Genomic DNA, 23375 nt, shown 5'->3' with positions numbered 1-23375 from the left:
CCATTCGGAATTTTTTTTAAAGGCAAGAAAATTATGGTATATAGATGACATTATGGGATGGACATGGTTGCACCTGGGGAAGTTAACCCCTTGCTCCCAGTCACCCCCTGCGTGACTCATTTCTCCCCCACCGTATGTTGCCAAAACTTCGCAAAAGACAATGCGCTGGACGATGGCAAGTTGAAAATTGGTATACTTACTCATGGTGCACTGCATTGTACTGTGCATCAGTACAGCACTCCTGGTGAGTACATGCAGTGCCAATACAAGGAGCCAAGTATGCAGGTGCAAAAGAGATATACTAATTGCAACAGCTTTATGCCTATGTAACTTGCATTGACCAAAGTTTGTAGTGTAGATGTGGCCTTAGAAATTGTTGATGGGAGAATCTGATTGGCCCATGCAGATAAGCTTCTGCCAGGATATTAGATGCTTCTACTAGAAGCCAGAATCTCCATCATGAATTTTGTCTTCAACCTCATGCGCTCTAAGATGGAATAATCCATATATTGTATTTTTCTTACAGGGAGTCAATTCTTGAGGGAAAGGCTCTACCGCCCCTTGGTCATTTCTTTCAAGGTCATTTGATATTTCTTGTCCAGGTTAGAAAGAGCAAAAAGAATTTTGTTCGCTCTTGTCATAGCTACAAAAACTAGGATTGCAACAGAGAAAGGAGGAGCACTGAATCATCACTGTTTGCATCACTGAAGATAGAGAATCTATCATGAGAGTAAAAGGACATAGTCAAGCCAAAAGTTGTGGGGACAAGTCTGGACTATCTCCTATATTTACAGAAAACAGGCTCTCTGTCAGTCCAAAGGTCTTGGACTGGCAGAGAGCTCTTCCTCTGGAGAAATGCAGAAAAAAAGATTCACAGAACAGGCACAAATTATGGCTTGGTGAGAATAACTATGATTCAGTAGGTCATGGTATTTTCCATTCCTGAAGCATGCACACAAATAAAATAAAGAGGAAGATAATAATTACTAATCCTGAACACTTAAATAAGTCTTTATGCAGTTAAGAAAAACTATTGTTTTATAGAAGCTCTCACTCTGTTTGTGAGCTTAACCTGGGTAGGCCATTTGCTTAGGGAATAAAGAAATGCAGCAGAATTTATATTTGTTTTCTGAAGAGAAATCTTCAGAAGGAAATGAATAGGAAAGAAGATGGAGGAAAATTAGGCTGTTTAGATGGAATTCAAGAGACATCTAGTGGCTGGTAAGATACAGTGAAGTTTTTCTTGGACCAATATATAACAAGTCCTTTTCAGAATTAAACTGCCTTGCCTACTCTATTTAACACAAGTTTTGGCTATAAAATGCAAAATAAAATAATCACCAGCACCACTTCAACAAAAATCAGGATTTTCATATGCAAACAGAAACTACATCACTAATGAAACCCTAAGTATTTCATCATGAGTCTGATAGAGTTTTGAGAGATTAAGAAAAATGAAAATAACAAACATTAAAACTAATAATTACCTCTAAGAAGGTTTAGTTTAAAAATATTAGAAGGTTATGAATGGTCTGTAACTGGAAGGGGGCTTGCAGCCCAAACATTACCTCTGATTTTATCTGTGTTCAATATGTATTGTTACTACTCCTTTATAGCCTGTATACTCATGCATTACTGTAAGTATTATAATAGTAGAATAATCAGCTTAATAAATAAACTAATTTTAATAGACTAAGTTTGAAAAAGACTACTTAAACCAAAATATTCACTACATTTTGGGTCCCTCAATTTCTAACCACTCACCACATTTCCACCCCCTTGTGTGGCCAGGAGAACAACTAGTATATAATAAAACTTGTGCCATTCTGGCCTATGCTTTACCCTGATAAATTTACCCACAGGAGATTAACAGGCATGTAGAAATAATTTAGCTGACTAAATTAGATACCATATATGTGACCCTGTATGTTTATAGTTTTAAAATCCAACACTACCTGAAAAGGAAATTTAAGTTAGTAAAAATGGTAGCTTCCAGCAGTAAGGGCAGATCTGGAAGGTAATCAAGGGGTGAGGGGGATGGTTGAGGGGATGAGGAATACAGGGATAGAAAATGTTGCTGGTAGTTGGTATCTCAAGCAGACCATCTTTGCTGTGTAATTATCAGCAGCTGTGGGAGCAGTCAGAGGGCATTTATGGCCTTTTTCCTATTGAAACGTACTGCTCAAAGCCGTGTTCAAAGCCCTGGATGGGTATTTTATAAATAAATAAACCCTGATGGTGCTGCATGAACATGGGAGGCTAGGTTTGCGATCACTAGAACAACAGGTTAAAAAAAAAAAGAGAAAGAAATATCCAGGTTTGCATATGGAACGGTACCAATCTCATCTGGACATCTTGTAGCATCTAGTCACTGATCTGCTTTGGACAACAGGGTATGGTGGCCAGGCATAGACTGTGTGATGTGCTCCTTTCTCTGTTATCAAGGAGCTCTGCTCCCTGTCCCCCCTCCCCCTTTTTTGGGCAGGGGGAGGGTTCAATTCAAGGAGCCTTTGTGAGGGGATAGATACCAGTGATCCCTTACTTCTTCCTCCCTCCCTCCTAACAACTACACTAGTGCCAAGGACAATATGGCCTGTTACAAAGGAACTGTTGTGTCCAAACTTCCCAAGCTCTTTTTGCAAACAACTAAAATATGAAAATTATTTTAAAAGTTGTGTCCTCAACTTTGTAACAAACACTTTCACTAAAATAATGTTATGTTTTCTCTTTATATTGGGCTCTGTCCTGCAATATTTACTCAGGTAAACCTCTCACTGAAGTCATTGCCAGTTGTGCCCAAGTGAAGACTGCAGGACTGAGACTACAGTTGCACAAGAAGATTATACTGTCCTACTCTGAGGTTGATGGGTATTTTAATATTTGTACTCAGCATGTCTTCCCCTAGCATTGCTACTAGTTAGTCAGTGGATAAATTCCATTAGAATGGCTATATTCTCCAGACTGAAGAAAGAATGCAGCTGAAATGCAAGGTATTAATTTGACTGATACCTTAGTCAAATTGGTACTGTGTCTTATTTATGATCCAACTGTTCACAAAATAGTCTACTGTAATATGATCTAGGTAAAGTGTCATGACTTTTTTAAAATGACTACATTATACAGGAGAATCCTTCTTTAATTTTAAGTTTTACCTACTATAACATACACTAAGTCACCTGCCACAATAACTGGTTTTTGTAGAAACACTCAGCTACTAGACTTCTCATTTTAGTCCTGAAATATAAATACAAGAGAGAAAGTATTGTAAAAGAAAATTCAAATGTTACTTTATATTTTATCAAATTCTGTTCATCTTTTGATAGCCTGTCAGCTAATTCTAAAAAGTGATTCAATTCAAGACCAGTTACAGACACGCTGTTTGGATTATTTATTTTTAGTGTGGAGTGAACAAACAACCAATTTGTAAGGGCAGTCTATCTTTGCATTAATCTCTTTGGCTTACATGAGACTCAGACTTGCCAGGTTTTGTAATCTGTTTCGATTTCATTGTAAAGCATTGTTTAGCTGTGCTGAGAAAAAGGCCACCACATCTTATGCTAGGAACTGGTGGTGAGAACATAGACCAAAATGACCACTCTCATACCTAACTGTTTCCCTCACTCCAGTGTTCTGGTACAGGTCCAAATTCCACATAATTTGCTTAAAGAAACATAAAACATTATCTTCAAAAATCTAAGCCTCATGTAATTGATGCTTGAACATACCATAGCAGTTCTCGATTTGATAAACCAGTCAAATCTGAACTGGGGAGCATTGCGCACACACTGCCTTAGTTCTTCATAGACATTTTCTTTGTCAAAGCCCATCTTGTGTAACATGCATATCAAGAATCTATCTTCTTCTTCTGTGTAGTTTTTGCCTTTGTTTGTTCCATACTGAATACGCAGTTGATGAAAAGGGGCTTTATACCTTGCAATCTGAATGCAAAACAAAAATAAGACTTTTTATTGGTGGACGTATAACACTAAATTAAGGCTTTACCACTTCATTGTTACAAGCAGTATGAGTTGTTTATGACAACAAACGATATTTTATATTTTTATTCTGCTTTTCAACCAAAAGGGTTTATAAATTTAAACCACTATTCAAACTATACACAGGGATCACTTCCCTCTCCCACTGAAAAGTAGCCAATTTTGGTGTGGTAAATACCAACGCTTCCCAACTGCTTTCTTTCTAAAGGGACCTGAAGGACACCTCATCCAACTATAAACGGCAGGCAGAATTTAGTACTAGAAAATTAATGGTAAGACTAATTAAAAGAACAAAAATTGCAACTGTTACTTTGGCATCCAGAGCTTTCTTGATACTGATCCTTCGTTGGATTCTTGCCTCTCCTCGTTCAATCTGAGCCATAATCCTCTCAATGTCCTGCAGTTCATTGCAACGTTCCCAAAAAACAGCTAAAGGAACAAAACATTAAATCTGTAAAATAATATTTTCATTATGTCCTTGTTTGATTGAAGAATTCTATAGCAAAACAACAGTGTAATATTAAACAATGCCAAATTTTCTGTTCGTGATATTTGAAGATTTACCAAACACTATTTCACTAGGCTATGTGAAAAACAAATTAAGACACATTCGTGTTTATCAGTATCTTTAGAGGTGAGCTACAAATAACTCAAATTACACTGACTTCAGTTTATTTACTTTAATGAGGTCTGTGTGGATAAAATCCTGCACAACTCTGTATATTTAAAGGGAGTACATATTACATCAATAATAGTGGAGACAAGACAAGGCTTGTAGTCTAGTGACAGTGCAACATTCTGCCATGTGAAGGAACCAATTTTTGGTCTTTCACTTGTGCTCTGTCTTAGGTCAGCAGGGTCTAAGCAAACCAACTCATTCTTGGAGTCCTCTAAGTGACATCCGCAGACCCAAAAACAATTTAAATAAGCTCTGGAGAGACTTGAGTCCAGCCTTCTTTGACTACGGGAAGAACACACAAACATAAGATGTTAGGAGAGGTTGCCTGGTGCAATAGAATAGAGGGATGCTCAAGGAAATAAAGTAAAAAACTATTGACCCCCACTTGGTAAGGCAGCTCCCATCTTTTCATATGCTGTGTATTTATACCTCACTACTGTATGTTCCAGTCCATGCATCTGATGAAGTGGGTTTTAGCCTACGAAAGCTTATGCCCAAATAAATTTGTTAGTCTCTAAAGTGCCACAAGGACGCCTCGTTGTTTTTGCTGATACAAACTAACACAGCTACCACTCTGAAAAACTATTGTGTACTTCGCCACAAGCAGAGGGCCTGATTTAGTACATCAATTTATGTGGTGTTGCCATTTCGAGGAAAAATTTCACAGAGCCATTGACCTGCATTTATATTTTCCTCAAAGCACTCAGTTTGCTTATTGCTACTGCATATTCACTCCGGTTCTGATGTTAATACCACAAATATTTATTTTTATTAATGGCTATTATACAAGTCCAGAAAGCTACTTCAAGTTACGGCTCCAATCCCGCAAAGAATTGTGCATGTGCTTCACTTTACACAAAATAAAGCATGTTGCTTTGCAGGATCAGGATGTAAAAATCAGCAAAAATCCCGGAATAAAATAAAAAAAGAAATCACATCCATCTATATTAGTATTGGACTGGACTGAGATGTGAAAGTTTACGTGTTAAATTCATCCCTGGTGTAACCCAGTGACTTCAAGAGACTTACACGAGGGATGGATCTGGCCCTCAGATAATTTTGAGATTTCATAATATGGGTGTCTTTGCTCATTGAATATTTGCATCATAGTTTGGTTTGATTCATATGTATTGTACGGGTTGAGTAATTCTACTAATAGTGTAAATTAAATAATGTGTTCTTTTTGGTTTGTTTCATCCAGTTCTGACATGTGCACCTACTTTGCTTACACCAACGTCGAAAATGTCCTGACTGTGGGCCAAATTCAACCCTGAAGTAAATGGGCACAATTTAATTTGCTTCAACAGAATAGCCTTTGTTTACATCAGAGCTGTATTTGGCTGTCTATTATGTCCATATACCCGTAATAGGCAATGTCAGCTCTATAATCACTGCCAAGAAAACTGGAGTCCCATACTGAAAAATAAACAAGTCAGCCCCTTGTACAATGACACTGTCAAATGTAGATGAAGCAAGTCATGAACTAAAAATCAGCTAGTGCAGAATAAAGAATACATAATCGCAGCATAATCCCCCCCAGGACTTCACGCTTTCTAAGAGGGAACACATTCTTTTAACCTTTCACATTCTTCCAAGCTCCGAACCCTGTAATTTCAAAAGTCATATGACAAAATAGTGTTATATAGATATGACTGTTAAAAGATGTACTTGAATTTAACAAACCTGAATACTCTATGACTTCCTCTGGTGACTTTCCTTCCACCTCACGGGCAATATTATCTATATCATCACGTCCATATTTCTCATTAGCTTTAATAAACTGATTAAAGTCTCTTTTGTTCCAGTTTGTAAAACCCTGAAAGCAGAGAGATAAAGACGTCACTATCAGGTGGAAATATTTTGCTAGAACTTTTGTCTTAGAATGTACCATTTGCTCCAATTGTTAATGCTTCAGTACAGTGTCACATAACAATTAGAGTGGTTAATGGTCTTTCAGGATTTCCATACATTTCTATTATCCAGGGTTTATTACTCAGTCATAAAAATCTCTAGTGAGTTATTTTTGTGCATAACCCCTCATGCATCAGTAAGAACAATTTTTTTTCTTACCTGTAAATGGTATTTCTCCAACGAAACAAGCTCAATCCACATCCTAATGGATTTTCATTTAGCTCACACTTCAACAGGCACAAGAAACAAATAAAATGACAGGAGTTTGGGGAGCACCAGTCCTGGTGCCCTTGAAAGTCACCTAACCAAGCAAACACTAAATGTAATAGCACTTATTTAGAATACTTACAAACTATGAATAAGACACACCTGGATGGAAGCAAAAGTGTACCAAGGAAAGATCTCTGTTCTGACATGATGCAATCAAATGGAAACTCTCCATAGCACTGTCAAACAGCAAGCCAGTTATGCATTGTAGAAATGGAACCAAAACTACAAAACAGCTAAATGAGATACAGTGCACAAGATCATCATCCAAGATGATGCATTGGTTGTTAGGACAGGGGCAACTAAAAGAATCAAAGCAGCAAAAGAGTCCTGTGGCACCTTATAGACTAACAGATGTATTGGAGCATGAGTTTTTGTGCGTGAATACCCACTTCGTCGGATGTATATTCACCCACGAAAGCTCATGCTCCAATACGTCTGTTGGTCTATAAGGTGCCACAGGACTCTTTGCTGCTTTTACAGATCCAGACTAACACGGCTACCCCTCAGATACTAAAAGAATCAAGAACAAGCAAAAAAACCACAAGCCTGAAGAGCAGTTGTACTGCACTGCACTTGTTTAATCAGAGAAATACCATTCACAAGTAATAAAAATTGCGGATTCTCCAAGTGAACAGGCTCAGCCTACAAACTTAATGGTATCTGTATAAAAATAGTCCTATGATCACAATACAGGATTCTTTTTTTAATCAATGAAGCTAGTACTGATGGTTACAACAGTAGAGGCATATGTTTTTACCCTGCTGTACCTGATGAAGTTGAGAGTGGTCAACAAAAACTGTGGCCTTGCAAATCTTTTCTAAAAAAAGGTAAAAGATAAATAATAAAAGATTACCTCTCCCACCTTGTCTCTCGAATATCCCGGGACCAACACGGCTACACACTGCAAACAACTAAAGCAGCATGGTTTCTCTGTCCATTAGATTGCAGCACCTTTGGTACAATATGTCCATTTCTCTACAGAGGAAGGGTTTCTAGATTATACAACTACTACTCTTTCAGACAAGTTCTCCTCCTCAATAATTAATTGTTAATATGCCAAATCATCAGGACCAGCATTCAGATATCAGGGAATTGGTCTCATCCAATGATAGTGTCAGGTACCTGCAGAAACCAAACCTATCCAATGACGTTTGGTTAAGATGAATGAGATTTTAGACCATGTCTTATCTGGCCATGTGATAACATTTGCCTGTCCTATGTGACTTCTTTTTTAGAAATCTTTGGTAAGAGTGGGTAGGGTAGAAACATACTGGAAACCCACAGGACTGGGAATGCATCCACTATATAAGTTGTGGTACCACTTGCAGATATTCAAGAGAATGGCAGTTGGATAAGAGAATCCATTGAGACCTGAGGACCCAAAAAACTCAGGGAAAATACACCTCACCGTTTGTGGGATTGTGATCAAAGATCAGAGTGAAGTATTTTCAGAGATAGTATATATGACAGTATCTGTATAATAGCATGGTTCAAGTATGTTAATAACTAATCTTGGTCTATTATATAGTTTTTTAAAGAGTGTTACACTTTCTACCTTAAATGTAATGAAGGGGGAGGAAAAGTATCTTGTTTAAAAAAAAAACAAAAAAAACCCCCTGAAGTGGGTAACATAAGTTAACCTCTATGGGCCAAATCCAGCTTCTTTTATTCACACAAATATTTCCACTGATTTCATCAAGAGCACATTAGACAAGCAGGATGGCCTTAATTTAATACATAATGTATCACAGGCAAATTCAATTTGAGAATGGGATAACCATGGGAAATGACAGCTAAAGCTCCTAACTCAAACACAGCCCCTTCCACGCGCATTTGAGGTTGTCAGAAGTATATACATAATGGGGGAAAACAGAAATTTGATCAACAGATCTTCAATCCAGCAGACAAAGGTATAACAAGATTCAATGGCTGTAAATTGAAGATAGACAAATGCAGACTAGAAATAAAGCGCTTTTTTTTTTATAGTGAGGGTAATTAACCATTGGAACAACTTCCAAGGGTTAGGGTGGATTCTCCATCACTGAACATTATAAAATCAAGATTGGATGCTTTAGGGAAATGGTGGGGGCGACGGACCTGTCTGGTTTTAAGATTAAGTTAGATAAGTTTATGGAGGGAATGGTTTAATGGTAAAACATAGTAGCCAAGGAAAACCAAGCAATGGTACGTAAATAGTATAATGGCCAACAGGGGTCAGACTAGAGACTCTTGCCTACATGCTCGGGGTCTTACTGATCGCCATATTTGGAGTCGGGAAGGAATTTTCCTCCAGGGTAAATTGGCTGAGCCTCTGGAGGTTTTTCGCCTTCCTCCGCAGCATGGGGCAGGGATCACTAGCAGGAGGGTCTCTGCCGACTGAAGTCACTAAAACACAGGATTGGGGACTTCAACGGCAGAGTCCAGGGAAGGGTTTTGTGGCCTGCAGCATGCAGGGGGTCAGACCAGATGATCATAATGGTCCCTTCTGACCTTAAAGTCTATGAGTCTATGAGTAAATATACTCTAATTCAATCTCAGCTACTGGACTTCAAACAGTAATTAATTCATGGAAGTCCTATAGCTTGTGTAGGAAGTCAACTAGATCACCAGAATGGTCCCTTCTGACCTTAATATAGGACTACATCAAGAAATCCTAGGGAAGAGAACCAAAGGCCATCTTTTCCAAAACACAGGCATCTCCCTGATTCTAAGAGAGGTCACATAAAAATCTCATGGTATTTAGTCCTGTGCAGAAATTAGAAAGTATCTAAAGTTATTGTATATCGTGCTGAAACTCAGATATTAACTCATGGCATCACTACTGCATACTACCTAACACATAGATCAAGTTAACAGATTAAAAGCTAGAAACCTCTGCATCAAATTCCTGAAGCACTTTCCTGGTATTTAATCAAGCAAAACTAAACACATTTTAATGACACGTTGGCTTCAGTCAGGGCTAAAGAGGCACTGAGTAAGGCAGATTTGGCCCCTGATAGGGACACAAAAGCTACAATATCAAAGGATTCTGATTTTATTTATACCACCAGAAACCTAAGTTGGAATTACAGATATACAGCACACACACTTTGGAAGTATATTTCTTTTAAACAAGTAATACAAGACATGCTAAAAATGTCCTTACATTGCTTAATCTGATGATCAGTTTGGACTCTTTCTCCTCACTCTTTACCCCGTTTCTTTTATCCTGTCTCCTCTTCCCTATTCTGTGGATTTGGTTTCCTTTCTTGAGTCTTTAGTCTCCTTTCCCTCTCCCACACCTGATGAATTTCTAGTCAAATACAACTGACAAGATGGCTGGATAAATCAAAGCTCCATTTAACTATCTTTAGGGTAAAGCATCACTGCATTTAGACTGGAGGGATATTTTTCATTACACCTAAACATTTTGTGCATGTGTTGTTTTTTTTTAACTTTCATAACCTTTTAATAGTTTTGTTTTACTGTATACAATAGTGAATGAAAAATGTGAACTGCCATTTTTATAAACACACTGCAGTCTGCCATGTATATTTTAATAGTCATCTTTTGATGAAACGCTAGGCACTAAATACTTCAGCTACTTTTATCATTTTACTTGTGTGAGCAGCTTTTCTTTTTCTTCAGTTTCTTCTGGAGTGTGAGGTGCAGACTCATCAATCTTCTTTTGTTCCTCTTTTTGTACCTGAGCTGCGTTTGGGAGGTCAGGATTCCTAGGGACCTGAGATCAGCAATAATAGGATGAGCAAGGAGTAAAAGAACAGTGTTATTAAGGGTACTGTACATATTCATATCAATCTCACTTCACAATTTACTCTATAAACACAAGTTAAATTTGACAGGATTGATGCAGTCCTCACCACTGAGTATTTGTTACAAAAGGAAATGTTTCTGACGCCTTGATATACTGGTAGGGAAAAAAAATTAAAACATGCCACATAGCTACTGGAACATTTTTTTTTTCAGCTGGATTTACAGTTTACAGAAATGTTGAGGTTGAAAATATTATCCTTTCAGGCAAGGTGTATATCTCAAATCATAAGTCATTCATCGACATTTGCTTTTTCTTGGCTTACAGGCTCTTGTTTCATTGAAGTGTAATGTTAAACCTCACTGGTAAGCAACCAAAGGATCTAAGTTAATTAAGTTCCTTAAGGGTGAAGCAATTCCTCTCTATGATAAGTGCTGTTAGATCCCATAAAAATGATAAAGGTATATTTCTCCAGTGATTAGGAACTAAAGCAGACAATGACTTTTATAACTATTATCTTTCCACTGTGAATAGAACAATTTAAACGTTATTTTTTCCACCATTGTTGCCTAAGAGACAAATGTTTTTAAAAAAAATGTTATTGCGCAACCCTCTCACACAAGAGGGCCTGATCCTGAAAAATATTAGGTCTGCTTTGCACAGTGCCAGGTCCTGTGCCAAGCACATCTTGGGCCAGACCTGCAAACAATGAAAGGAACAGATCTCAGCTGGTGTAAATTGTCACACTTCCATTCAAGTCAGTGGAACAATGTAAACCAGCTGTGTGTCTGCCCCACTGTATATACCACAGGTGTACTCAAAATACATGTACACTGCACCCTAGTTACAAAAAGAAGTTTTGCTGATTTAAAGATAGGAGATTACAGCATTTAGGTAGAGCAAGGCAGGTATCTTTTTATGTCCCTGCCCAGACTGCAGCAGGTTTCGAATTTTGTGACCTCTGTACTGGGTATTACATTCCAAAGCACATACTTGAAATCTGACTTGAATGTGACTGTTGAACATGCAAGCAAGAGTTTCTTCCCTTCATACTCATCAGTATCAAAAAGGAATTCTACATGCATGCAGGTGAAGTTCTTAAAACATGCCTATGTGGTGGAACAGCATCTACTACCCTGTCGACCTATTAAAAAGTTCCCACCTATTGGATCCACGCATGTGGACTCAGGGGCTTGTTCCCTTCTCACTGCAACACTCCAGTGTGCTTCAGTACGTCTGAAGCCAGCAAAAAATCTCCTTCCTGACACAAGTAAGATCCTTCACACCTCCTCTGCAGCCACTCCACCCATGTCTTTCCTGCACAGGGTACTGCTGGAGATCTATGGCACACAGAACTTTGTTCTGGGCCTTTCCCTCATTGCTAAGTAGTGATCTTGCATACCACATATTCTGTGATGGCAAGGCACAAAGGGATAAATAAAGAATAAAATTTAAGCCTTAGCTAAGAATCTTCTCTCTTTTGTTGTTTTTAAGTTGAAACATAACTTCTATCGTTTGTTGTGATTTAATATGAACTATAATATGATCAGCACAAATTCACCCCTCTGACATTTGTTTTTTAAATAGATCTCAGTTTTAATACTAGTTTTGCCTTAAACTGAGAGAATGCATCTTTATAATAAAGATTTTTACATCAAGCATCTTCAAGAAAATCTCAGGTTGTCAAGCACATTGCATCAGCTGCGTAACAATATCAAAGAGATGATATATACTTATATACTGCTCTGTTATATGGATAGTAAACAAATGACACTCCATTGATTTCAATGGAGTTATGCTGGCATAATATTGGAGTAAAGGAATGGTGATTTGGGCCTTTAATATGAAAACAGTTTCTTTACAGGAGTTCAGTGTGGCACGATTTAGGACTATCAAAATAATCTGCAAGAGAAAACAACTGATTTTATGGCTTGCAATATATAGGACTATGTAGAAATGCCAGCTACTGAACATCTCCATTTGAACTTCAAGAGTCACAAAAGCAAAGTTAAGTAACAGTGATTTTAAATTTCCCTTTACTTCAAATTATGAAATATAAAATGTATTCTTTATTTCTTTTCCAACAGAACAAAATTACTATCAATGTCATATTTGTTACTCTTACTCTCATTAATAATTGCACTATATTTGGAAGTTAACCAGTTCGCAGGTTTAACTTAAGCAAACTGATCGTTATTCCATAGTGAATAGGTAAGTTTAAAAAAAAGTATGTGCCCCATTCTGCTGCTACTCATAATCTGCATCCCAAAACTTTGGTCCCCAAGTAATACAATGAACTAATGATGTATATAAAAGTAACTTTCATAAGAAAACTTTTGAAGAGTTATTTTATATTTGAAAAATGTAGTAATATTCTGCAATAACTAACAGTCTGTAAAAGAGTGGAAAGAGGGCACATTTTGTCCTTCTTCCTGGCTGAGATTTTAGCAAGCTTTTTACAGAAACACAGAGTGGTTTATTGAATGTGATAGTGAGTTCATCACACACAAATTTAGTTCTACTGCTGCAAAGTTAGTTGCCTACAATGATGCATTACCAAAATTCAAGCTTAACAAGTCACCTGTATTTATCAACTTGCTATTTTTCTCCTTAATAGATTATTAATATTTCAAAAAGCCAGGAAGCTTTCGTATTTTCCTCAGCCATGTATAAAGCAAGCCCTTCTCACTTAAGACCCCCAAGTTAGACATATTGGAACAAGTTCCATGCTATAGCACACAGGAGTTTCAAAGAACAAGCTTGAGCTTAACAGGTTAGAATTTGGCCCACTACTAATAACCAAGGACACAAGGTACCACACTATTTCCTTAGAAACCTAGATCCAGGACATTTATGATCAGAGATCAATCCGGTTGATAAAATCTCTTTGAATATGATGTAATCTGAAGTAAAGCAACAGTTAGGAGACTCATTATTAAAATACCATATATGGATCTGATTGAAAGAGAACAGACTTAGAACCCAAGTCTCAATTCCAGCCAAGGCTCACTTGGCACAAGTCCAGAAAGGGGGAGGCAAAAGGTGGCTTTATGCCATTTTTGTGCTCCTTCAATTCTGTGGCTGACCAGATGGTCAGACCCCTGAAAGCTGCTAATTACCCCTACGGGCTGTTATAGCAACAAGGGATCAGCTGGGTGCAAGGATGTCCTGGTCACACCTTCTTTTCTTTGATCAAACATCTAGGCAGAAGGCTGTGGCATATGAGCAATTATGCCAGCTCTATGTCACCAAAAGGGCACCCTCAATGACGATTCAGTGGTCAGCTAAGCCAAGTACTGCCTCACATTAAGGCTGCCCAACACTTCCGATTATAAGACCCTATTTTCTGTTGCTTATAACTTTGCTGAACTTAACCATTCATGTTCAAATCCTCCATGCCAGGGGGCTGCCTCGGGCTACATTTTTTTTGGGAAAACTTCAACCAAAACAATTCAGCAGTTTTTCAGAACAAGGCTATTTTAAAAAATACACATTTTAGCGGTGTGAAATTCTGGTGACCTTGTCTTTGAAAAGCTCTAGTGTCCACATATGCTGGACCAAGGACTTGAAGTTTGGCAGCAGGTGGGCTTTGTGTCAAGGACGTGCTTTTTTGCTGTCCCCATGAAAACCTGGCCAAAATTATAAACCTTTGAAAAACTGCAACTTGCACATGCTCATTTGTAGATTTTAGTAGCTGAATTCCCCAAAGATTCCATTTACACTGGGCATGCTCCAGCTCATGGCTAAGCAGGTCTTTCCCTACAATTGCAGCTCTGGGCTGCGAAAAGTTTGGTTGTAGAAGATGGATGGTATGGAGTGGCAGAGAGAAAAATCACAGGGAGAGAAAGGACAGTCTCATGAGCTAAGGCAATTAAATGCTTCTTTGGAGAACTGGATTCTATCCCTGCTTTTACCACAGAGTTCCCATGTGATGCTAGGCAAGGTATCGTGGAGGTAAATTCTTAAATATCCATGAAAATTTCAAACACTGTAGTGCTGAGCATCACAGAAAAGCCTGTAAGGAAATTAATAATTCTGCCCACTGAATTCCCACATCAGAGTTCATTAGCTCAAAAGAACAAAGGAATAAGAAATTGAAAGAAAACTTAAGAGGAGATAGGATAAAGATGTCTTAAATTAAGAATGACATACTAAGCAAATGGGCCACTCCTTCCTGCCCTCTCTTATAATTCAAAGTAGAACTATGAAATTAAAGACAATCAAGTTGAATGGAGAAAAGGCCATTTTTTTTTCTTTAATTACACAAAGTACATAAATATGTAAAAGTCACTTCTATAGGATATTATTCAACTATAGCATTGTAAGAGTCAAAATGCAGTTGCACTTACATATAACTAAGAAACAGCAGTTGCACAAGCTATGACAAAATTACAAACTGTATCATCCTCATACTTCTGGGCATATGGTAAGGTAATAACCAGCTGAAGTCAGCAAGGCATTTCTTGCTGTGGCATATTACAGTATTGCACAAGTGGCAAATTGCAGTGCATGCTGGGAGTTTTCCCACCTTACTCTGAAGAGTCCAACATAGGCTGCTAAATCTGAAGACAGGATAAAGGACTATACCTCTTTTCACTGACCTGTTCCAGTAAGGTCTGTTATTAAATAGAGAAAGCTGACAATGCGTTTCCCTCCCATTCAAGCAACCAACACTATAGTTATACCATTGTGCTCAAGGTGCTTAGTGTCTCTCAAACTGTGAGGTCCGCTAATCTTGAGAGACATCAATCAGGCTTAGTAAAGTGAAAAGATACACTGATTTTTACCTACAATGCAACTGAAGCTGACTATATAATTAGCACATGGTTAGGAAGTTTCTAATTTGCTAAAACTTCTAGGCTCATTTTAGCTTAGAACTCTGCAAACTGCCCTCTGTCAATAGTAAATAAAAACACTTTCATTATTGCTATTTATTTTACACTGTTCATAACTGTGGTAGGTACTTCACAACAATGATGAGATGACATGGTCGCTGCCCCAAAAGACTCTACAATCTATGCCACCTAATATATTTTTAATTGTATTTAACTCTAGAGGAGAATCCCATTGTATCCCCTTTTCTAAATCATACACACAGGGGAGATACGAGGTAAAGAGGGCCTGTAATATTGTAAGTGGAATGTTACCTAAGTGTTCTTTTACCTGCCTCTAGTTGATATTCTAGTTCTAGTTTATACTTATATCACTAAGCCTCTTGCTTTTTTCATTCTTTTTGCTGAAAGTGTTAAGCACATGCATTGGGAAATTACCTTTTCCTCCTCTAATTGTGCTCACTCCTTATTTAACAGTAGTCCTACATTTTCCTCCATACTTTTTGCTCCTAAGTAGCTACCCCCCTCCTGTCAAACATTTCCTGCATTTTTTTTTATTAAAACCAAATTTTGCTAATACTACATCATTTTGCCCTTGTCATTTCAACATCATATTTGTTGCCATATAATCCCATCTTCCGACTTCTCCTGCATTACATTTATAGATCACTTTGTAATTTCATGTTCCAACTATATCTTTTCCTGGACAAATCTCTTTCCTGTGACTCTCATTTTGTCACAATTGGCCTGATTTCTGCACTTAGTTATACCTGTGTGAATAAAAGAGTAACTCCACTGGAGTCAATGGAGTCACATCAGTATAAAACTAGTTAGTGCAAGTGCAAGAGAGACGAGAATTCAGCAGCTGAATAGGGGAGATGCAAGTCCTAAGGCCTGCATTAGGCATGAATCCAGTTGCTAGGGCTCAATAAGGGGAACCAAACGTTGTTGGTGTCTGTTTTAGTCTTTTCTTAGTATTAATGAAGTAGGATTGTTATTTTGTAAAACAGGAGACTGTTCTCTTGGTTACATTTCCTGGATCTTGTTAACTCCACATCACAGGAGGTCCAAGAAAATGATGAGTAATCAAATCTACAGCAAGTCAACACAAGTCAAGATTGCTAGAAAGCCTCTAAATTACCTATTAACATGACTTTAGTACTTTTATTTGCCTTAAGAATTTAGCAATTCTCACTATTACAACAAATCTGGATACACTGATGCCAATATATTTCAATCATTTGAAATAAAGAAAAGTCATTATTACCTTATAGCCTATAGTCTTGCGATAATAAAGAATTTCTTTTTCCAGAAGCTCAAACAATCGTGGTGGAAAAAACTGGAAATCTTGAATATTTGGCTGTTTGGGGGGTCGTGGAGCCTTTAAAAATACATATATATGACCATTACGTAATTTTCTATTACTTTCAGTTGCCATAGTCCAGACAGTAGCAACATTTTACACTGTATAACACATATTGATTTTACTACAAGTTGAAAAGAGTGGTACAGATTAAAAATCTATATTCTTTTACCTTGGGAACTTTCGGTTCACTAACACGCAGGGCTTCTCTAAAATATGCATCCACTGCATAGTTTGCTTTGCGCTCTCGTTTTGGAGGCTCTATCCATTCCATCATACTCATCTACACACAAACAAACAGAACAGTTTAAATAACTCCAAATATCTTCCTGAAATCACAAAAAAGCAATTATAGTAGTCAGTTTGGGTTGAACTAATTAAGACAGTGTCCACCAATAGACAAATAGTATTTCTATTGTGAGCACTAGTTAAAGCTTATGTTTCAACAGAATTCATGCTACTACAAGGTTCATCACTAAGAGGCAAATTCTGATTAAAGCATTTTAAACAAACATACAAAGAGGATCTCAAAGGGGTATGGAGGTGGGGGTTGAATAGGTAAGTAGCCATGTGGAGAAGACAAGGGATATGGCCCTTCATTCCACCACTACCTCTGCCAAGACATGCTAGAAAATCTACATGGAGGGTTGTACATATGCCCTACTTCCGGCCCTACTCTTACCTCTGGCAGCTTTACTCACGCACATGCTATATTCTAAGCAATATTAGTTATTGAATGGAAATCTGCCAGAAACACCACAGATATCCAGGGGATAGCACCGTATACTAAGGCTACAGCTCAACTCCATCCACTATTGTCTGATACACCACCTAACACAGAAGAGAGGTACAATGTTGTGCTAGCTTTGTTCCCTCCCTGTGCTTTTTAAGGGACTTTTCAGAAGAAAATGTTATTTATCCCCACTGCACATGCAACTGAGAGCACGACAGAACCTTAATTAGCAAGGCGCATTTTTCTACCATATTTTCAAAAAGTTATGAACACGGCTTCAAAGAGATCTGAAATATTAATTACCATTTAAGGCTCTGAACCTTCAATGACATCTGCATGGATAGACTCCTGCAGTTTTACAAAGCTCCACCAACATCAATGAAGCTCTGTGAGAAGGCAAGATTCTATCCGTACCAATATTTTTTGCAGCATCAGAGCCTCAGGCTGCATTCAAGAATTTGTTAGTGTATATCTCCACATATGTATCATGGCCAAGCTCTTCAGTAATCACCAGTGTTGGTATAACAAAAGTATTTGACAATGCTGAATTAACCGTAAATCATACAAACAGGTTCTACAAGATCAATACCACTATTAGTGCTGGTTAAGCTGGCTCGTTCCAACACAGAATAGAAGATACTAGCAGGAGGAAAATATAAAGCTGAAAAGATTTCCAAAATGGTTTCCCCTACCCCCACTGTCTGGATTGGTAAGCAAGGAAACTTAAGGTGAGAATAAATATATGACGTTCCTCCCGTGGTGCCTCGCTATAAAAAGATATTTGCTTTGGAGTGTAATTTAAAAAAGTCAAGGGCCCTTATTTTTGGTTCCTGCTAAGGAGCACTCGACAAAATTCGGTAAGGGGCACAAAGCCACCTTAGTCTCATACCCAATCTGCAATGGATGCTTAAGAGGCTGTTAACAACAGACGGGAATTGTGGAGGTGCAGGGAAAACTTTGGTCACGTCCCCTGCACCAGCCACAAGAAGGGAAGTGGCATCAGAGCTGCTACGGTGGCTCCACACACTACTGGACAACACCCTTATGCTGGGGTGATCCTCCCATGGCCAGCTAAGCAGTTGTAGGAAACCTATAAACTACTGGAGTGGTGCAAAACCACCCTAATGCCAAGGAGAATCTGGCCAGTGTTCTTTTGAAGACAATGGGTGTAATTTTTATCTCAGTTACACAGGAATAAAATCAGTGTAACTCCAAAGACTTCCAAGAAGAATGAGGCATAATGGAAGTTTTGCCTCAATCAGAACTACAAGATTTGGACAACAGCAGCTTTCGTCTTTTGAAATGGATGTTTGTAAAGAGTAAGTTTTTTGATAGATGAACCTGATCAATTTTTCTTTTTAAATAGTACCACAGATAAAGCGAAATTTTAGAAGAGCGAAGTAAAAATTGTCAAGTGAATTCCTAGCTTCTTATTTACAGTTATGGCATTCCTAATTAAATGTTTTTATGCTTATGATTGTAATTAATCAGATTTTCACAAGACGAGTTAAAGTAAACACATTGTTACATGTATGAGAAAATAAAGTTACCTTTTGTTTTTCTCTATAATCTTCACCTTCAAAGTTGTATAAACTCATCTCTGTATCCATAGTGAAGTTCCTTAAAGAGCTCTCTCCCATTTTTTGCAAACGTTCATTCATTTCAGCTGTCTAAAATCAGGTACAAAGATAATAAAAAAAAAAGTTACCTTTATCAATGCATCTGAGATGTTTTAAATTCTGTATTAAGTTTCTAAAAATAAATCAGCATCGCTCACTTAAGTTTTCTCCCTTCTTTTTTACTTTCATGCGTATTAGTACCCATCTTTCATGACTAGTAGTACCCATCTCCTTCATTAGGATCTGAAGCACACCTTTTATTCCAGTCCTTTGGTCTCGTGCACTGAGACTTCCTATTAAGCTAAAGTTTAGTATGCTGTTATAATGTGGCCCAACATCTCCTATACATTATGCTGGTACCAAATAATTTCAACAAAATTTATGTACAACTCTTCTGAGCTGAAAAGGTAGTTCATTAGCCCACTAAGCTACCTATTGCTTCAAAAAGATCTTACATCTATTAAAAAAAAACTGTCATAGGATTTCTGACCAATAGTTTAACAATACACACTTCTAAAAGCTTATTTAATGAAACAGTGCTAAAACTAACATTTTATTAATTTTTTTAGACTTGAAAAAAAAAATAACTGCTGCTTTTGGGAGACCTTAAAAAAAAAACCTCTTATGAAAAATTAGATTGTAACATATTCAGGTAACTTACTGAGACGCAGGAAATGAGAGCACAACTAAACAGATCTACAGCTTTTTCCCTTCAAAGATGTTTCCTATTATATAGAGAAATGGCAGATAGCTGCTAGTACAATAAATACAAATTCTGTCTGATTTTTTTTTTGGTAGATAAGCAACAAAACAAGATTTACAATTTAAACGGATTTGGTGATTCTTAACTCTTTTCTTTTACAATTATGTTCCAAATGAAACTATGTTCTCACCTTCTTTTCACCTCTTTCTAAAATAGTGGTAATATCTTCCTCTGTCAGTTCACTGTCCTTGGAAGCAAAAACATGTGTGGCTCCATGCCGGATCATCTGCAGCATTTCATCTTTTGCTAGTTTGTTAGACTGCTGATCTATGAGTCTTCCTAGCATTAGAAATATATTGAAGGCTTTAAATCAAAATGGTCAACCTTTCCCATGCCAAGCCCAACCTGAAAACACCCTTTCCATCTAGTGAGGACCAGCTTCCCATTTAGCAACACAGGAAGGACAGGGGAGTCTGACACTGAGCTTAAACTGAAATTGCAGTGCAATTTTATAGTTCAATATATTACAGAAATGTAAATAAATGCAGTACCTACTGAACTGTAACTGTCATGGAACACATCCTTTTTTTATAGCATGCGTATTCAGAGAAGCCCCATTCAATAGCTACTTTGCTTTTACTAATTCAGTTTCTTAGGAGTAGGTGCTCTGTCCTGCACTCTTTACTCAGGCAAAACTCCCATTAATGTCAAAGAAAGCTCGATCTGAGTAAGAAGTAAAGAATCAGGCCTTTAAACGGAAGCTTGCTATTTTAGGTTCAATTAATATTCCACTATTACAGACATCGGGCCTAATTCTTCAGTGCCTTGCACTTTGTATGGTTATTTAATCCTGTGCAAAGTGAATGAACCAAATTCTGCCCTCAAATTTGTATACAGTATTTGATACCTTGCTGTATAACTATAGAGTCCAATCTCAGTTTTATCTCAGCTCTTTCTACAATCCTGTCTTCAACAGTATTGTCAGTGATAAGTCGGAATACACGAACTGGCTTCTTTTGACCAATACGGTGTGCACGATCCTAAATAAAATTAAATTAAAAAAAAACCTTTTAGTTAATAGCAACATAGCAGCAATTTGGCTGAAATACCTTAGCACAAGCATCAGAAGAAACTGTCTAACTTCAAATTATTCTAGATTATTTTCTTGGTTTCCTCTTTACTATTGAATAAGTATTACGTCTACAGAACTGATTTTTTTTTTAAATCACTATTAGTGTAATATTTATACCAATCCCAACATACAAAGATTGACTGATCTCAGATACACCAGTGTAAATCTAGAGCAGATGAACTGAAAATCAGAATTACTCTGGATTTACAACAGTGTAACTGAGTGTTGTATTTTATCTAATCTAGCAAATATTGTGGTGACTCGTATAGAAAATTTACACAAGTTACAAACAAATATGACAAGAAAACAAATATGAAGGAATTTGTTCTTCTGTTCGATTTAAAAAACAAAAAACAAAACAAAACAATCTGCTTTCTAGTGGTCCATAAATCATTGGTACAAGAATTCTGGATTGTGTTACACTAAATCCCTGATACTTGGAGCTGTTCAATATTTTTTTAGGGTCAGGTCCCAAATGCAGAAAAGGATTGTAATAAATAATAAATTAGAGTATCATACAATAGAAAAATGGCAAATCCCAACTCCAATGCCAGAGAGATTTAGACATGGTTTTTCTACTTGTGGTTAAATAGTAGAGTGATTAGAGAACTTAGAAATACCTAAGATAGAATTATTATGTTAGTCTATGTTGTACTGTATTATTTTACATTTGATTCCTTTTAATGCCTCCATTCTCAGCTCTTATGCTCTCCTGCATAACACTAATATAGCAGCCTTCTTTCTGAATAATCTCAAAATACCTCACAAACTATGCACACATTGCACCACAGAAATTTAGCCTACATCTGCAGCACAATGCAGTAGTCAACATGCTTCACAACAACATGGTGAAAAGATATTTTCACTAAGGGTACGTCTTCACTTACCGGAGGGTCCGGCGGCAGGCAATCGATGTTCTGGGATCGATCCCGGAAGTGCTCGCCGTCGACGCCGGTACTCCAGCTCGCCGAGAGGAGTACGCGGCATCGACGGGGGAGCCTTCCTGCCGCGTCTGGACCCGCGGTAAGTTCAGACTAAGGTACTTCGAATTCAGCTACGTTATTAACGTAGCTGAATTTGCATACCTTAGTCCGAAGTGGGGGCTTAGTGGGGACCAGGCCTAAGGCCACCAAAACAAAACATATAGGTAGCACTATATGATCTTTAACTTCCATGTGAAACAAACTAGAGGCCTTGGTTGTAACATATCACCCAAAAGAGGATAACATTTTTTTAAGATCAGAGCTGATCTTTTTTCCCCAATGGTAAGATTATGCCTGGATCTCTGTCCCTATACAGGAGCTGGGCACAATCCAACTGGGCAATAGAGGAACTACCCTAGCCTAGTGCACCTATAATACTAGGCTCCCAGGAAGGGCAAAAACAGGATGTGCTGTCCTAGAACAGAGGTAAATGCTTCATTTCACCCTGTAAAAAGGTGGTGGAGATGTTGGTCCAGCATGTGATTTTCCTAGAACCCAAGTCAGAATTCTGGCTACGCCTCTTCTGATGTGTCTCGAAGCCAATCTGCCCCTAAAACTGTATGTGCCTTTCATCGTTTATTGCAATGCGTTTTTACAGTCACTGAATTCTGCATTTACTGGAATGACTATTGTCAATGTTTGTGTGACAAAACAATACTGCTGGACTATGATGAGGAACGTAATAATTTATGAGACACAATTTCAGTATTTTCTCTTAGATGGATATTTTGGGGGGGGGCAAGAAATTTGCCATTTCTTCCATAATTCAGGTTACAACTTTTTCATCAAACTGCACACTTTTTGGAATTATCTATAAATACTAAAGTGGAAAACTCTTTGCCAACAGCCATTTTTACAGGAGAAGATTTTTCCAAAACTGCACTTTCGAATCAGAACGAGGATTTAAGGGTTCCCCCCTCCCTTTTGTTAATAGGTACTTGAAAATGGCATAACTCAACCCGGAACCTGCTTTTCTTTCCCCACTCCCTTTAATCCACACTACCACTTTAACAAAGCTGTAACGCTGGAAAAGTACTACCACTATATTCCTTCATAAGCCTTTGAGTTCTATCATATGTATTATTTTATATGGATACTCACCATAGCCTGCAGATCCACTTGTGGATTCCAGTCTGAATCATAGAGAATAACCACATCAGCAGTTGCCAGATTAATCCCCAGACCTCCTGCCCTGGTACTGAGCATAAAAATGAATTTGCTACTGTTGGGAGCATTAAAGGTGTCTATTGCTTCCTAAAAGAAAATAGAAACTCATTAAGACAGCAGAATCCTCAAATAAATGATTTTATTAGTGACTTTATTTGGTGTCCATATACCATACCAACAACTTTAAAAGGCCAGGGTTGCATAGGCAAACCAAATAATTTCTCAGTCACTATAATG

General features: G+C 37.7%; 1 protein-coding gene across 5 annotated transcripts in view; it reads right to left on the bottom strand.

Annotated features, from left to right (window-relative positions):
* Nucleotides 1–23375, bottom strand: part of SMARCA1 (SWI/SNF related, matrix associated, actin dependent regulator of chromatin, subfamily a, member 1) — a 65182-nt gene that overhangs the window by 9731 nt on the left and 32076 nt on the right. For all 5 annotated transcript variants that reach the window (XM_065556618.1, XM_065556617.1, XM_065556620.1 and 2 more), the window contains 10 exons: nucleotides 23073–23225; nucleotides 20764–20896; nucleotides 20047–20195; nucleotides 19085–19204; nucleotides 16974–17084; nucleotides 16706–16819; nucleotides 10454–10576; nucleotides 6358–6490; nucleotides 4306–4424; nucleotides 3726–3938 (listed from right to left, as the gene is read on the bottom strand). In XM_065556618.1, coding sequence (XP_065412690.1) covers nucleotides 3726–3938; nucleotides 4306–4424; nucleotides 6358–6490; nucleotides 10454–10576; nucleotides 16706–16819; nucleotides 16974–17084; nucleotides 19085–19204; nucleotides 20047–20195; nucleotides 20764–20896; nucleotides 23073–23225 — 1368 coding nt within the window. The remainder of the gene's footprint in view (nucleotides 1–3725; nucleotides 3939–4305; nucleotides 4425–6357; nucleotides 6491–10453; nucleotides 10577–16705; nucleotides 16820–16973; nucleotides 17085–19084; nucleotides 19205–20046; nucleotides 20196–20763; nucleotides 20897–23072; nucleotides 23226–23375) is intronic.

Source organism: Chrysemys picta, chromosome 9, assembly GCF_011386835.1.
Source record: "Chrysemys picta bellii isolate R12L10 chromosome 9, ASM1138683v2, whole genome shotgun sequence".
In the NCBI taxonomy this organism is placed as follows: Eukaryota; Metazoa; Chordata; order Testudines; family Emydidae; genus Chrysemys; species Chrysemys picta.
This window is presented reverse-complemented; position numbering and strand designations above follow the sequence as displayed.